The sequence below is a fragment of the Platalea leucorodia genome (assembly GCF_965183815.1).
Source record: "Platalea leucorodia genome assembly, chromosome: 20".
NCBI lineage: Eukaryota > Metazoa > Chordata > Aves > Pelecaniformes > Threskiornithidae > Platalea > Platalea leucorodia.
The window spans coordinates 8,309,442-8,325,280 of NC_138842.1; the positions used below are offsets into that span (position 1 = coordinate 8,309,442).

Consider the following 15,839-nt stretch of genomic DNA (forward strand, 5'->3'; position numbering starts at 1 on the left):
TGCGCACCGGGACGGATTCGCTCCCCGGCCCGATGCGTCGGCGGCGACTGCCGCTCATCCGCGTAGCTACGGCTTTGCCGTGCCGCCGAACGCCGCGCGGGGCACAGCAGAACGCGCCGAGCGCGGGCTGTGGTGCGGGAAGGCAGGGTGCGAGCTGACCGTGCCGTTCTGCTCCTGCCCGTCTCCTTAGGCGCGTGCTTAAGCCGTGGGCCTGGCTCTGTCTCTGCCAGCGTACCGCAGATTGGAGTTCTTGGTTTTAAGTTCGTTTCTGCTCCTGATTTAAAAGCTGAATTACCAAACAATTGATTATCGGTTTTAAAATGCAAAAACACCATCTGGTCTTTGAGCTGTGCTAAGCTGCGGCTGGGGGGAGCAGGGCTGACACATCCGAGGGATCTCCGCGAGCGGCGCAGGCGAGGCTCCGGGGAGACGTTCCCGCTGCTCGCAGCCCCTGCCCGAGCAGCCGAGGGGACGTGATCTTTCGCGTGGCTGCCTGTAAGCCCGCAGCCAGCGGCCTGCCCTCGCCCCTCGGGCGGGCGGGGGGACAGGGTGCCGCTGCGGCATCACGGCGCCAGCGGCGCAGGGCCCCGACCGCGGTCCCCTGCCACGGGCTGCGCTCCTCTCCCCGACGCCGCGTGCCGGGGCGACGTCTGTAGGTACCGAAACACCCGAGGGCCGTCGAGGGCTCCCAGCCTGGCCTCCGGAGCGGGCGCAGAGCGCTTCTCCAGCGTCCTCCATCTCCTGGCGGCTTCCCTCGGGAGACGGGTCGCAGCGAGGCTCAGAAGCGCGCGGCCGCTTGCCAGCGGGACGTGGCGCTTGGGGAGCAGCCTTGTCGTGTAACGGCCGCGATTACATCGGCGGTACCGGTGGCCGGGTCGCCCCGTCTGCCCCCGGCTCCCACCACCCTTCCCGTATTAGCTGCCGGCCCCGGCCGCCTGCGACTCGATTTAAGGCAGCTTTCAATCACTGCCAACGGGGCTCGCGCTTCAATATCATAACTGCTAAACACGCTGTGACAAATAATCTAAGGCTAAGCTTCCAGGACAGAGGAAATCGTTTTCCTCTTGAAATTAAAGTTGATGCATAATGGAACGCAATAAGATGTTTCCAGCAGGAACGCGGCCAGGTTTCGTACATCTCGAGCCCCTTTTTGTCTGCGGAACGAGGCGCGGGAGGTTAGGGAAGGCATTTCCTAGAGTTCAGGATTTGCAATTTGCATTCCATAATCTCCCGGTCATTTAGCAGCAGATAATTTGTCACGGTTTGTTTTAGCTGTTGTGCTATTGATATTTATTATGCAAATTGTATTTCCCACTACTTATTGTTCTGCGCCCTATGAATACTTAAATTATTATAAACCTTTTTAGTTAATACGGGTTGTCTTTCAGTTTGACGTTTGAGCCGCGGCGGGTCACCGTGTACGATATTGTGCAAAAGGGTCGAAGGCGCGTAATTAAAAACGGAGAAACGGGGTGGCGGGGCGGCAAACGGGGCCCGAGCCGTTGCTTCCCGGCGCTCGGGTCCTGCTGGAGGGACGGGGACTTGCCGGGGGCCCGAGCTGCCGTGGCGGATGGTTACGGTGGCCCGAAGCTCGGTGCGGGTGGCCGCCGCTGGAGGGGAGGGAGCGGCGCCCGGCCGGGCTGCCGGGCGCCCGGGGGCCGCTGCCGGGCGCCTCCGAAGGAGCGGCGCTGGGGCGGCGGCGGGGTGACGGCGGGCCGCCTTCAGGCTCGGGGCCGCGACGGCGCGTCCCAGCGCTCGGCTCTGCCTCGGCGCCGGCCCCGGGCGCTCGGAGCGGCGGGCCGGGGGCAGCGGGGGGCCCCGGCGCCTCGCCCGCCCGCGGTGACGCGGCGGAGCCCCGCCGGTGCCCCGCCGCCGTCGGCGTCCCCTGCGCGGGCGGGCGGGCGGGCGGGCGCCGTCCCTTGGCCGGCCGGGACGAGCCTGCCTCGTCCCGGCTTACGGAGGCGCGGCTTAGCGGTGGCGGCGGGGCCGTCGCCGCCGTCTCCTCGTTAAGTGGCTCGGCGGGACCCGCGCCGCGGCCGCAGCCCGGCGGCGAGGGCTGGTGGCCGGGGCGGCGGCTGTGGGGCCCCGGGGGCTGCGGCCCCCCGGAGCCGGGGAAGGCTCAACACCGCCTCCAGCGGCCTGGGGACGGAGCGGGGACGGACGGACGGACGGAGGGAGGGAGGGAGGGAGGGAGGGAGGCAGGGAGCGCGCCCGCCGCCCCGCGCCGCGGCCGGCACTTTCCCCCCGGCCCCTGGGGCGGGGCGGGGCCTGGGCGGCGCCCCGCCCCCCGCCGCGCTGACGCGGGCGCATCTCATTAGCGGCGCGCGCGGCGGCCGGCGCGGGCAGAGCGGAGCAGGTGCCGGCGATGGCGGGAGGCGCCCAGCGCAGCGGCCCCGCGGCCTGCGCCGCCGGCGCCCCGGGCCTCCTCCCGCTCCTCCTGCTGCTGCTCTCCGCCGCCGCCATCGTCCACAGAGGTAGGGGGGCGCCGGCCCCGCCGCCGGGGGGCGCCGCCGGGGCGCGGGGAGGGCGGGCGGGGGTCCGGGCGCGGCCCGGGGGGGCGGGGGGGGCGCCGCTCGGGGGGGGCGCGGCGGGCTCCGGGGGTCGCCGGGGGGCGAGCGGGGCCCCGCGGCGGCGGGGAGCGGCCGCCCGTGCGTGGCGGCGCGGCGCGGGCTGCCGGTTGCCATGGCAGCGGCTTCTCCCCGCTGCCCGCGGGCTCATCCAGCCGCCTCGCAATTAAAAAGTAATTGCCGCGCGCGCCCCCCGCCCCCGCCCTCCCCGCGGCGGCGGCGGCGGGGGTCCCGCACCGGCGGGCGGGCGGGCGCGGCGCCGGGGGAGCGGGGAACCTGTTGGAATCGCGAGTGCAACTTGCCGGGCGCCGCCGGCCGCCCTCCCCCGGCCGCCGCGCCGAGAGCCCCCCCCCCCCCCCCCCCCCCCCGGCAGCAGCGGGCGCGGTGCCCCCTCCCGGCCGCCAGCGCCCGGCTGAGGCGCTTCGGGTGCGGCGGGCGTTAATTACAGGTGATGAGCAGCCCCCTCCCCCCCGCCGGCCGGCGGAGCCGCCGCGGCGATGGGGGCCCCCTCCGCGCCCCGGGGGGCTCCCGGCGGCCCCGCCGCGCCCCTGCACTGAGCGGCGTGGCCGCAGGAGGGACCGGCGCTCGGGTCTGGCGGCTCTGCTGGGGGACTCCCGGACGGTGCTTTGCATGGGCGGCGCGTCGCCGGCAGGCACAAGGCCCCATTTACGGGCCGGGGCGGCGAGGGGAGCGGGCATTGTGCGCCCGGGGCGCCCGGGGCGGAACAAGGCGGCCATTGACGCTCCGCTGCCTTCAGCGGAGGGGGACGGGGGGACGCGGCAGCGGGCGGCGCGGCCGGACAAAGAGCCCGATTCAGGGGCGCGCCGTAGGCGCCTTCCCCGGCGGCCGCTTCGGCAGGACGGCGGCGTCCTCGGCTCCCTCGCCCTCTGCCGAGGGGTCGGCGCCCCCCGGCCGGGGCTGCTGCCCGGGGGCCGGCTCCGACGCCGAAAGCGGCCCCGTTTCTCGGCGGCGCCCCGCCCGGGTTCGGGCTGCCCCGGCTCGGCCCCGCTCCGCCCGCCGCCGGAGCACCGCGGCGGTGCGGCTCCCGGCGCCTGGCGGCAGCCGCCCGGGTGTTTGCGTGGTCGCCGCCGTCTCCTCCTGGTTTTTCCCGCTGCCTTGTCGCAAGGGGCTCTTTGCGGGGCTTCGGCGCGGTGCCTGGGGAGTTGCCCGCCGCTCGGAGCCGGGGGCCCTGTCCTCGCGAGGCGCCCGAAGTGAAAACACGAGCCCTGTGGCAGGACAGCCGCCTTCGTCCTTTGTTTTGCTCTCCGACTCTAACGCCTCGCCTGGCGTTTCCAGCCCGGTTTTTGCAGAGCTGTTTTTGACTCGGGGCTGGCGTGATCCTCCGATAGGGTAAGGCTGTTAATCGCCGCCCAGCTGATGGGCATAACGAGGCGATGTGGGGTAGCGAAGCAGCCGAAGGGAAACAAAAGCAGGGTCGGATGCTGAACCAAACCGACCTCTGCGGTTGGGGTTTTCCGACGGGGAAAAGCACCGCACGCTGCGAACCGAGATTGCGACGCTGTTGGTAGCAGATAGCTATCTCGTGGTTTTGGTGCTCCGTCGTGAACCGCAGGATGAAACCCTGGACCTCCTGCTGTACTGCCTTTTAGACAAAATTTCCAAATTTCCTTAAGGCCGAAGAACTCTGTTTTTTTTTTATTTTTGTTTTTGTTTTTTTTTTTAATTTTATTTTTTTTTTCCCTCCCTGTTTTCCCCCACCTTTTCAAGCTATCGATTTGTTAGCTTCGGTAGTCTTGGAAGAGAAAATGAGCCTTGTGGCAGAAAACGCCTGGCGGTGATTGCAGAGCACTGTCGTCCGGGGTTGCTACCCGGGGCGCGACGGTGCGAGCGCCGTATCGCCGCCGCGGTGGCGTCCCGTGATCCGGGGCGCGCTTTGGAGCGTGGGGCAACGGCTCGGCTGCCCGCTTCGGGCAGGGGTAATTGGAACGGCGATAGGCAGCAGCTGGGCTGGGTTCAAACTAAGCCGGTACCTCGAGAGGAACCTGCGCGTTTCTGTGGCACCTTTTCATCTGATCTCGGTGCTTTACAGTTAACGAAACTTCACGACACCCCTGCGAAGCCGGGAGAGAGTTGAGGAGCGGTTTCGGCTGGTACCGAGAGGCAGTCGGCCCCGGGGTGGGAGGCGGCACCCGTCCGACGGTGCAGAGCAGCCTCGCACGGCAGCGCAGGGAGAATAACTTTTCAGCCGAAGCCGCGGGAGGCGTTCAGAGGCGGCGTCGGCGCTGGGCTGCAGCCCGGCCGCGGCACAGAGGTGCGATGGGCCGGACGAGAGGCGGTCGCGCTCGTCGTCTCCGTGTCTGCCGACATCAAACGAGCCCCGTAGGCGGCAGGCCAGCGAGAGACCCTCTCGATCGCGGCGAGCGCTCCCGCTGAGGCTGTGCTGAGCCGGGCTCCTTTGTAAATACGGAGCGAGCGTCTAAGGAGCTTTTGCACGCAAGCAAGGCGAGCCTCCTGATTTGCGGCGGCTTCGCCCAGCCTTGGCTCAGCCCTGGCGTTGAAAAACACACGGTTGCGTTCTGCATGCGATGCAAACACCGGAGGACCGTTGCAAGGAAGGGGCTGGTAAATAAAGGAACCCATCTGGGTTGCAGCTTGGGCTCATTTGTCTTGCACGTAGGCAGTTGAGCGCAGGTTTACAAGCACGACAATCTGGCTCGGGAACCACTGCCAAGGCGGCTCCCGTGGCTCCCGAAGACGGGAAGACTGGGACGTAGCTCCACGCACGCTCCGCGCGGAGGAGGGGGCAGCTGGCAGCACCTTTGGCCGGCCGGCCGCCGTCGAGACCTCCCGGCCGTCGGGATGCTCCTCGGCACCGGCGGCCGCTGCTGCCGTCCGCCTCCCAGCCGTGCGGCCGGGAGGCTGGAGCGAGGAGCTGGGCTCCTCCGGGGACCCCGGGCCTTATCAGCGGCTGCGTTGCTGGTGCTGCGTTGCTGTTTTCTTTGTTTGCCTTTCGCCGTCTTTCCTGGGTGCGCAAATAAAGGCGGCTTTGTAACCGCGGCGCTCTGAGTCAGTCACCCCGGGTGGCTTGGCGTGCCTTCCTCCGGCCGCGCCAGGGCTAAAGACAGGTTCGATGGCTGCGGACGTGGTCTCTGCCCTATGGCCGGACTAAAAATGGGTCAGCTCTTTAACCCCGCGTCTGCCTGAGGCCATCCGGAATAAAACGTTTCCCTCGGCTCGGATACGCCGTCTGTTTGCCGTGACCGTTTCAACGCTCCTCAGAACGCGTTTGCTCAAAAGAAATACTCCCCGATGTTGTACGTAGGCAGGTTTTTCTAGGCGTTTCTGTTTAACGCCGCTTTTCGTAGAGGTTATTCTCATATTTTTAAAAGGGGTTTTGACAACCTGTGCCTCTTCTGGTTTTTGGCAGCACGTGGCAGTACTTCTGTCTCGAGCGCAGGGGCTCCCCGTGTCCGGAGCGTGAAGTTTCCCTCCGCGGTTCAGGGCGATGGGATTTTAGCAGCCTCCGGAGGCCGAGAGCGCGGCGCAGGCTGCGAGCCTGCAGCGCTCGCTGTAGCTGGAATTCGGCCAGTAAGCAAACACTCCTGCAGTGGCTTAAGAGCACAAGCAAAGCTGGACGCGCAATCTGTGTCTCTTCTGAGAAATTGGATGCTGCGGGGCGGGGGGGAAGCTGTGTTTGTTTCTCCGGGGAATACTGCGTGCTGTTCTCTGGCGGCGCAAACCCGCCAGCACTAAGTAAAGAGGCTGTTTGGAAACCTGCAATGAAGGAGAGACCCTAGGTGGAATGTGGTAATTACCAGTGGTATGTACTTGTTTAAGTTTCATAAATCAGTCGCTTTCCCGGCGATTTAATTGCACGCTGCAGCTAGCAGCTGCCCTTGTGGTTAATGGGGAGCTCCGCCACAGAGCGCTTTGAAGGTCGTCCAGCGCTGGCTTGGACGCTTTGGCGTCGAGGGGAGCGCGCTGGGGAGGGAGGGTGGCTTTTGCATGTGTGGCAGGCGTTTTTTTGAAGGAAACTGCCACGAGGCTTCAATCAGAACTTCGGTAATTGAAGCAGAGGGGAGCTTGTCGGCGGGGCGCACGTCGGTGCGTGGTAGCTGGCCCGCGTTGCTCCGAGATGAGCTGGCGGTTGCGGTTGAGCCGTGGGCTGAGTTTAGCTGCTCCAGTTTTTAATTTAACCGTGCAGAAAGCTGCAGGAGGGGCTGCAAGCCGTGCGGGCGCAGGCTGGCTCCTCCGACGACCCGTGCCTGCGCCTGACTAGCGCCCGCCTGGCTTCTCTCAGCCTTTTTTGCCACAACAACAGTTTTTCTCCTTCCTCGCCTACCCGTTGAACTCGTCGTCTTTCCCGCTCCGTTGCCCGTGGGGTTCTCGCCTCAAGTCTCACCTCGGCAACGGAGGCAGATGTCGGGGAGCCCTGCGGAGGGTGCGGTACGGGACTCTCGAAAACCTGGCTTTCGGGTCAGTCCGATTCACCCGTGCCAATTATATTCTGGCGAGCGATAAAAATACGCGAGGAGCAGCGGTGGTGCTCGTGACCGATGCCCATCTCTTACCACGTGCTCGCCCGCTGTATGTGGTCGGTGGCTTTCTTGTTGTATTTAAAACACTCGACTGGGTTGAGCCAGGAACTTCTGTTGGCCTGCACGCCCAGTTATTTTAAATCGACGGCGTCCCTTTGTGGGGTTGGGCCAGCGTGCTATTTTTACCCTGCGGTTTGGCTTTAATTGATTACGTTCTTCTGTGGTTCAAAAACTTGAGCGTTAAAAACATTCCGACCTTACTGAATTCTCAAGGTGAATCTATTATGAGAGTTGAGACCCCATTAAGATGCCGGTATAAAGGATCAAAGTGACACTTAAGCGCATCTCTTTGCTCAGAAATAGCAAACTTCTGTGGGCTGTAGCTGAACTGAAAAAAATCCCTTTAGTTTTGAGGTTTTGGGTACTTTTTGGCACTGGAAATGCTGGCAGCTTCTCGGTGTTGTCCGTTTGCCGACGGTCGCAGGCGTAGGCGCTGCCTCCTGGCAGGTCCGCGATGGGTTTGCCTTGGGTTTTGCCTTCTGGAGTAGCACTACCTGTTTTTGTGGGTCCTGCCTCGACAGCGAGGTCCCTGTCGCCCCCCGCTCCTCTCGCCGGCAGTGCCGGTCCGCTGCAAACGCTGAAGAGAGCACAGGCTCTTAGCAGTACGTGGTGGTGAGCGCTTTTTAAAACCCAGGTGTGCGTTTGGCAGCGGGCAATGTTGTGTTAGAAACTTGCCTTCCCCGCCAAGCCCGGCTGTGAAGTTTGCCCTAAGCAGTAACGTTCCTGGCGCGGTTCTTCAGTGGGACGGCAAAACCACGGCGCTTGCCCTGCCTGGTCTGGGGTCCTTGGCTCAGCGGTGGAAGCGATGGCGGACGGCGAGCGCTGCCTGCGGAGCGGCGAGTGCAGCTGCCGGCCCAGGATGCCCACGGGACCGGCGTTGCCTCCTAACGTTACGCTGGGGCCTGGCAGGTGCCGGGTATCTAAAGCCCCGGGTTCAGCTTACGGCTGCGAATGAACCTCTCCGATCTTGCCGTGCCCTTTTTTAGCAGCGTTAGTAAGCGCTCGAATCTGATTTACAATCTCTTCGAAGGCCTGCTTCCAGAATGGAGATGCCGTTGTGCTCCCCGGGGCCTCAGCAGGTCTCTCGGGTCGGTCCTCTCTGGGGTGGACTCTGGCGGTGGCGGTCTCCCGCTCGCAAAGATGTACTCGAGGACGAAGCCGAAACGCGATGACTCTCGTGAGCTTGGACCTAAGATAGCTCAAAATTTGATGCGGGAACATGCCTTTTTGTTCGAGCGGTAACGCTGTTTATAGACACCCTCTCTTCCCACACAGCACGAGACCAGACCGGGACTTGGCAAGCTCCGGCGAGAGAGGTCGGAGGCCACCGTCGCCGCGAGCGGTGGCTGGATGGGGCCCTTGGCACCCCCAGCCTGCCCGACGTCTCCGCCTGGGAGGCGGGTGCGTCCCAGACCCCTCGTCCGCCGTGTTCCAGCGCTCTGCCGCATCTATCCCTTCTCCGAAGTGTGACGGGGAAGAAAGAAACATCAAGCAGCCAAGTGACATTCCCCTCCCTCCCCTGCTCCCCCCCTGCAGTAATAGAAATACGAGTCGGAGTCTGCAGCATCAAAAGAGAGATCAGAGTAATCGGATCAAGCACGAAGAAACTGCTTGTTGCCGCTTTTCTGTTTTTAAATGAGGCTGCCTGGCAGCTTCCCTCGCAGAAGACTTTTAAATATTACTGACGTTAAGCTTTGGAGCTGGGGTTGCAGCAAAGTAGGGCTCTGCTAAAATTGGGCTGGAAGGAAAACTTCCTTTGCGCAGCCTGAGCGTTGCGCGCAGCCTCTGGGCTAACGCGCGAAAATAAAGGTGTCTTGTACCCTCCTGGCCCTTATTTTGTAGCTGCGAAGAGGAACGTTCGTCCCTGACGCCTAATTGCAGAGAGCGAGCGCTCGCTTTGTGCCTTTCACCGCGGTAACGCTGCTCTGAGATGCAGTCGGGACGCCGCTGCGTCCCTGACCTTGAGAAGGCGCGGTGGCTTTCCTGCAAGCCGTCGTCCACCCCGCCGCCCTGCTGTGGGACGGGATGACTTCGGGGCAGCAGCCGAAAGGCGCTGAAACGGTGCGGCCGGGTCAGACCGGGGGGGAAGCTGCCGGCCCTGGTCTGCGGCTCAGCTGCGACGACTTCTCCTCTGTAGGCAGGGTCGTCTCTGCGCTGGCGGGGGCACGTGGACGTCCACCTCGGTCCTTAACGTTTGCTCCGTAGTATCAAAACACTCACTCGCCCGTGCGGTTGCAAAGCTGCGGTGCCTCTGGTTACCCGGTTGGGTTGGCTCAGGCATCTTGCATGGATTAGTTCAAGTCGTTGGGGTTTGGAGAAGAATGGCAAGTCTTGTTTTCGTCGATGCTGAGCCTCTTGCTGGCCGCTGCGGTTAAGATGGCTCGCTTTCGGGAGCGCTGCTCTAGAAGATGCTGATCGGGTCTTTTCAACGCTGCTGCAGGTAAGGTGTGTTGTTAGGCCACGGATAATCCATTGGGGCGGTGAAGTGGGTGTTGGACGAACCCAAGCTGCTCCAGCATACGGGACAAACACAGAAACCCTGTATCGCTCCGTGCAGCTGGGTTCTGAGGTGGGTCAGCTAATTCTAGCTGGTTTCCTTGTAACGAAGACCTGGAATATTTGCGTTTTGAGAACTGTTGCTTGGTTTGTTTTGGATTTGCATTCTAAGCTATTTTGCTTGAAAACGTGATTGGAGCTATCTGCTTGTGCTCCGATTACTCGCCTCTTTCATGTCGTTAGCCACGTTAGCTAACGTGGACGTAGGTTATGGTACGAGAAGCTCAGCAGAAGCAGGGATGCTCCGAAGAGTCGCCCCTCCCGCTTTCCCCAGTCTGTGTAGCGTTAGATGCTCTTTCTGGCCGACTCGAGGACAGGCGCTGCCGCGCGCTGCAGGAGCTCTTTTTAACAAGAAAGTATGCCGCGCTGGTTTAGGTGTCAGCAGCTCTCTCAAAGCGTTCGTGCCTGGATCGCTTTTCCTGCCTTAACCGGGGGAAGGCTGCTGGATAACTTGGTAACGTTGCCGAGATCCCGAGCGACGCCGGGTTTTGTTACCGTTTCCCGACGACAGCCTGACTGGGCTTCGTGGCGTTGGGTGGAAAGCCGGTTGGCAAACATCAAACCGTGAACGCTTGTCATCGAGTCAGCGCGGCTTTGTCACGCGGAGCTTGTGGAGGATGCTTGGGCTTCGTTAGGACTGTTGGGAGCCGGCCTGCTTTTCCAGGACGCAGTGGCTGTAGCTGGGCCATAATAAGGCGCCCTGCTGAGCCAGCCGGTGCTTCCTTGGCTCTCCTGCAAACTGATCCCCCGCACATCGCTTCTCCTGGACGTGGGTAGTGGAGCAGAGGAGGATGCCGAGGAGGATGCCCATCCTCGGTGCCTGCTGGCGGACGAGTGGGAAGCGGAGATCCCCGCCCGGAGCGGGGCGGCATGCCACTGATCTCCGGCTCGCGTGGATGCTTACGGCGACTCCTGGTAGGGATGAGGCAGGACCCGTTCAGCTTGCTCCTGCCTCCTGTCCGTAGTCACCGTTGAGGCGTGGAGGCACGGAAAGATTCTTCTGGGTGCGTAAAAACCGAGCGTAATTTCTCCTTCGTCACTCAACTTTTCACCTCTGGCCTTCGTTTTCTGGCAGTTTACCGACGGCTCAAAACGAAGACTTGCGCTGCGTCGTTAAGAGAGCGTTATCTGTAGGGTCGTGAAACGCAACAGCTTTTTTCTGCCGTACCGCAGTTAAGGACCGTTTTTCCACCTCCTTGCTCAGCTTCGGGTCTGAAAGTGGCTCCGAAAGAGGCATCGCTCATTAACCCAGTAGGCAGAACTGCTAAAAGACCCTCCCACGCTGAGGTTCTTGAGCTCTGTCCGCATTAACAGCTTCTCGTTCGATCTAAAGGTCTTATACTCTTAATCGTTCCATATAATCTTTAACAGAACGTACACGTTTAATCAACTCGCCCTGAATCCGTGGCTGCCAGGTATTGCTTCGCCAGCGTGTGCAGCCCAGTCGCATCTTTTCTCGGTAAGAGCGAAGATTAAAGCGGGATAGAAAGGAGATTAACGCTGTTCCCTTTGGACATCTTCAGGGAAAGGGGGAGTAACTTGCAGACAAGAAATGAAGAAAATACTCGGCGGCAAATCATTTATTGCTATATAGGAATATATAGAGCCTTGTAAACAGAGGGTTTATAGCAAGACCAACGATGTAGCTTTTAAATCCCTCTGGGAGAATTGCGGATGCACGATCATACGATGACTCTCTCCTCCAGGCTCTTTGCTGAATTGGATCTCAAGTTTTCGAGCCCGTTAGCGCGACGCGACGTACGTGGCGCGCGGCTCTGGAAGGCGCACGTGGTACGGCGGGCCAGGCTGTCTGCTTCGGGGTGCTTTTCCAGTTTTGTGTTGAGGCGTGCCGGTCTCGTTCCTGTTTGCGACGGGGGAGGTTGGCTTCAGCCAGCGCTTAAATGCGATTTCAGCGTTTCCTGTAGCTTGACTTTTTTTAATTCCTGGCAAGAGTAAATATCTGGTGGACTATGCGTTGTGTTCCCGATCCGCCGTTTCTTCCTCTCCTCCCCACTCACGTGCCGCACCCCCCAAAAATCTGACTTCTTTGGGTTTACGTGCAAGGCTGCCGAGGCAGGAGAAGAGAACGAAAGTCGGCGTCTGCGGGTGACTGGGGTGCGTCGCCGGGCTGCGGCCGGCGTTTGTAGGGACTCCTGGAATTAACCCTCGGGGAGCGCGTGGCCACGTGCGGCGAGGTGGTGTCGGTGGAACAGCGTCGCGCGTCTAGAGGGTGACAGAAACTTGCGGTAGGCGCAAATAACGAGCCTTAAAACGGAGCGTGATCTTCCCGCCGGTGTTACGCCGCGGAGGTTTTCAGCAGGAAGCGTCACGGCGCCAGTAGCCGCCCCTCGGAGCGGGCTTCGGCGCGACTCTGCCGTGGTTTCCGCGACGGCCAGGGCCGCTCTGACTCCGAGCGATAACGGGGGGCCGGCAGGGCTGGGGTTCCCCGCGCTGCGGGCTGAGCCCACGGTACCTCCTTCTCCCGTCCTCTCCCCGTTGATCTGTATAAATCCTGTCCTCGAGCAGGGAGTGGCTTAATTTATCCTGCGGTAAATAATCAAGGATTAGAAAGCTATTTTAAGCCTGGTGATCGGCCTCTCTTCCTGGGGAGAGCCCAGCAGACCGGCCGATGGAGTGGGCGTCCCGCGCTCGTGGGGCCGAGCGCGTTTTGCCGCGGCGAGGGGGGTGTCGGTGGGAAGCGGTGGGGATTGTGGGTGTCGTCCCCCCCCCCGGGTTTCGCTGCCCGAAGGACGAGCCTCGCGCCGCAGGCTGTCACCCAATTCCCGGGGGAAGCCTCTGGAAAGGCTCGGCTCTGCTCCACATAGGGCCTCTCTGTAGCAGTGGAGGAAACTGGCGGCCATTAATTAAAGATGCAATCCAAAGCAAGGTGAAAGTTTTGATAACCGAGTTATTTTGTTGTGCCAAAAAATCGTGTTAGTTACAGAGTAACTTCTCCTTGCTCAGTCAGTTTATAAACATCTAGGAAATGGCCTGCCTAAACCCCTGTGGAAGTTGCGTTTGAACGAACTGGCTGAAGAGTCATTTTTATCAGTTTAATAAGCAGAAAAAGCCAGTAAATCTCAGGGGGGGAAAGAGCACCTCTGCAACGGGTACCTCTCAATTTTAAATTGGCTCCTAGGGTTTATACGGAATTCAAAGGCAGATAGAGAGCGAAGAGCTCCGGGTAGGTATGGAAGCGACTCGTCCCTGTTTTTCCGGACAATACACGGATCCCGTGGAGGAGAAGCCGAGCTCTGGGCCGCTGCCGCACACGTCGGTGCTCGTACGCGCAGCCCCGGCCGCGTCCTTCGGCTCTGCGGTCAGGGCGCAGCCCCGGCCCCGGTTTCTCCTTGCCTGCAGCGGCTTCACCGGCGCGATCGCTGCTTGTGCCTCGCCGTGCAGGATTTTGCGTGTTCGGTCTCCTCTTGGAGTGGCTTTTGTCAGCCTTCGCTTGTCCAGATTATCGGCATGCAGGGGAGAGCTGACTCGTATTTGCATGATTTAGTTGTAAATATGGGAAGTGTTGATAGATACTGTTGTCATAAGTGCTTACAGCTACTGGACTGATTACTGAATTTCTTGTGTGAAAACGCGTACGAGCTCTGCATGCGAGCAGCTCGCCGGGGCAGCGCGTGAAACGGGCTTGGGGTTTCCGTGTAAAACCGGACCCCAGGCGTGGCTGGAGCGGGCGAGGTGGGGGAAGCCGTGTCGGGTCTTGTCTGGCCGCAACTGGGGCCCCCAGGCTGCGGCGAAGGAAGGACAAAAGGGTCTCGGTCCCGTCCTTTCGCGGGAACAGACGCCGTCACGTGGAATAAGTACTTGGGGATGATATGCAGAGAAAAGATCTGTGAGGCTGTGCACCGGGGGCTCGGGATGAGCGATGTTAATTGTTGCCACTGGGGTTGAAGGAACAAATGCGTTATTTGCCGGTGCTTTCTTTTTAATTGACTACTACGCTCTGCTTGAGCTACCGTTGTTTAGCAGTGTTGCCTCCAGAGTGCCTTACGTTCCCACCTAGGTCCCTTGCGTTTGCAAACGAGTATTGCTGGGAAGCGTCTCTCTGGGTGCAAAAAGCCTGGGTTTGGCAAGATCCTTGCCGGGGGGCCTGGATCGCAGAGGGCCCTCTGCAGCCTTCGGCGCGGCTTCGCGCTGCCGAAAATCTTTGGTTCTTGTGCGTTCGGTCAGGCGAAATGAAAATTGGGGGGGTGGTGGTGGTGTGATTTGAGGTTTTGGGGTAGTTGAAGGTGGTGGTGGTGATTACGTGAAAAAAGACACGGGGAGGGAGAAGCCGGCCGTGTTGCGTGCGGAGGGAGAGGAGAGACGTGACGGGTTTTGCGCGGCCGCGGACCCCCCCGCGCTCGCCGGTTTCCCTCGCCGGCCCTGCGCGCGCGAAACGAGGAGCGGCGCTTGCGTGCCCGCCGCTCGGTGGACGTGTTTCTCGCTCGGAGCCGCTTCCTCGGGAGCGCAGGCGAGTCGGAGGGAGGATCTGGTCCCTCCCGGGCAGAGCCCGTCCCCGCGCTGGGAGACGGAGCGGCTCGTCTGGGGCGGTAGCGCGGTTTGGCGCTCCGTTTGCCTTTCAGCCCCTCGACTCAGGACTGTTTTGCCTTAAGGGGGGGAAAGCGCAAAAAATCTTGGCTCGTGGGGTCAGGAGAAAAGGGAGAAGAGGAACCCTGAGCACTTAGCATGGGCAGCGTAAGCTTTGCAGAGTCACACATCCAGATGGATTGCAGGAGGAACTTGACATCTTGTTTAAAAACAAATCATTCATTATGTAGCAATGAATAATCAAGCATTACAGTTTCATCTCGGGAGGTTCCTTTTTTGGTTGGAATTTTGATAGTTCAGTAATTAAAAGCTGAAAGCTATTACACTGTCTACATGTTGATCAATTGGTAATTAAAAAGTTGATGATAGATACGGTATTTCGTGGGACTGGTTTGTTATGATCAGATTTCCTTGGTGTGTTTTGAAAATTGTCATTTAACTTAGCACTTAAGCATTTTTCAATATTCATGGACCGGTTTACTTGAATGTTATAAATGCCTTTAAGTTGCCAAGATTTGCATACAGTAATTTGAGATCCTAGCGGATCACGGGATTTTAACGTGATGGGAAAGGTTGGTTTTCTCCCCATCTACTGCAGCGCGGTTCAAGCCCGCGTCCGCGTTCCTCCTCCGGTTGCTGTATCATTCTCGGGCTCTTGTAGCATTAATTTGCTGTGGCGGGTTGCTGCGGCTGGTTTAATCGGCCTGAATCCCAGGCAAATACCTAAGCGTTCTTGGGGTACGACCCTTGTTGCAGGATTCGTTCCTTGCAAGAGTCGCTCGGCTTTGCTGCCGGCTTCTTAATCTGCACCTGGCGTCGAGGTGCTAATTGGGGCAGAAGCGAGCGGGGCGCTGGCGCTGCTGCCGTGGCGGAGCCGCCGGTGCTGCGGAGCGTCCTGGCTCCAGCACGGCCCCGGCGCCGGGTCCTCGTCAGGGCGGCCCCGCCGGACGCGCGGCGGGGATTCTTCAGGGATCCGGGCGTCTTAAGCGGGAGAACTGTCAAAATACGGCGTGATTTAAATCGGAGAATTTTGTCACCTTGCTGAGCACAGGGACAAATAGTACTGACAAGTAACGCCGCTGACGAGCAGAGCAGCGCGTGGCGGCATCGGGACGGCAGGCTGCAGAGGAGAGCTGGCCCTGCCTTGGCAGCGCCTGCTTTTTGGGCTTTTGGCTTCTGCGGTCGATGACTCTGTGAGAAGCTGAGGGAGGGTTGGAGGTAGGTTTGATAACGCAATCGGGGGTAAAGCGGTCCAAAATGAAGGAAAACTGTGCTGGTAATGGCCTCCGCGATGGAAGATGCATTGCTTCAGGAGTCTAATCTGAGACCAAAATGAAGGCCCGACCTGATGCTCTTCAGAGCATAATGCAAGATTTACTGCTCTGCCACACTCCCGAGATTACAAAAAAAAACAAACCAACCTCCCTCCAAGCCGCCCTTCCTTCGCTTGTAAAATTTAGGGAAAACCAAGGTTTTTTTTTTTCTTCTTGTGAGTTAAAAAAAAAAAAAAGGCGTTTTTGCCATGTTTTTGCAAAGGCGTGCAGAGTCCTCCTTTTCCCCCGCTTACGGCCCCGCTGCTGGCAGGGAGTGGGTGAGGGCGGACGATGCGGGG

The 15,839-nt window shown here is 60.7% G+C and overlaps 1 protein-coding gene across 1 annotated transcript in view; it reads left to right on the forward strand.

The window, feature by feature from the left end:
* Positions 1-2,365: 2,365 nt before the first annotated feature.
* CADM1 (cell adhesion molecule 1) overlaps positions 2,366-15,839 on the forward strand; it is a gene marked incomplete at its 5' end in the record, with an annotated part of 159,910 nt that continues 146,436 nt past the window's right edge. Inside the window, one exon of the mRNA XM_082330508.1 lies at positions 2,366-2,474. Coding sequence (XP_082186634.1) covers positions 2,366-2,474 — 109 coding nt within the window. The remainder of the gene's footprint in view (positions 2,475-15,839) is intronic.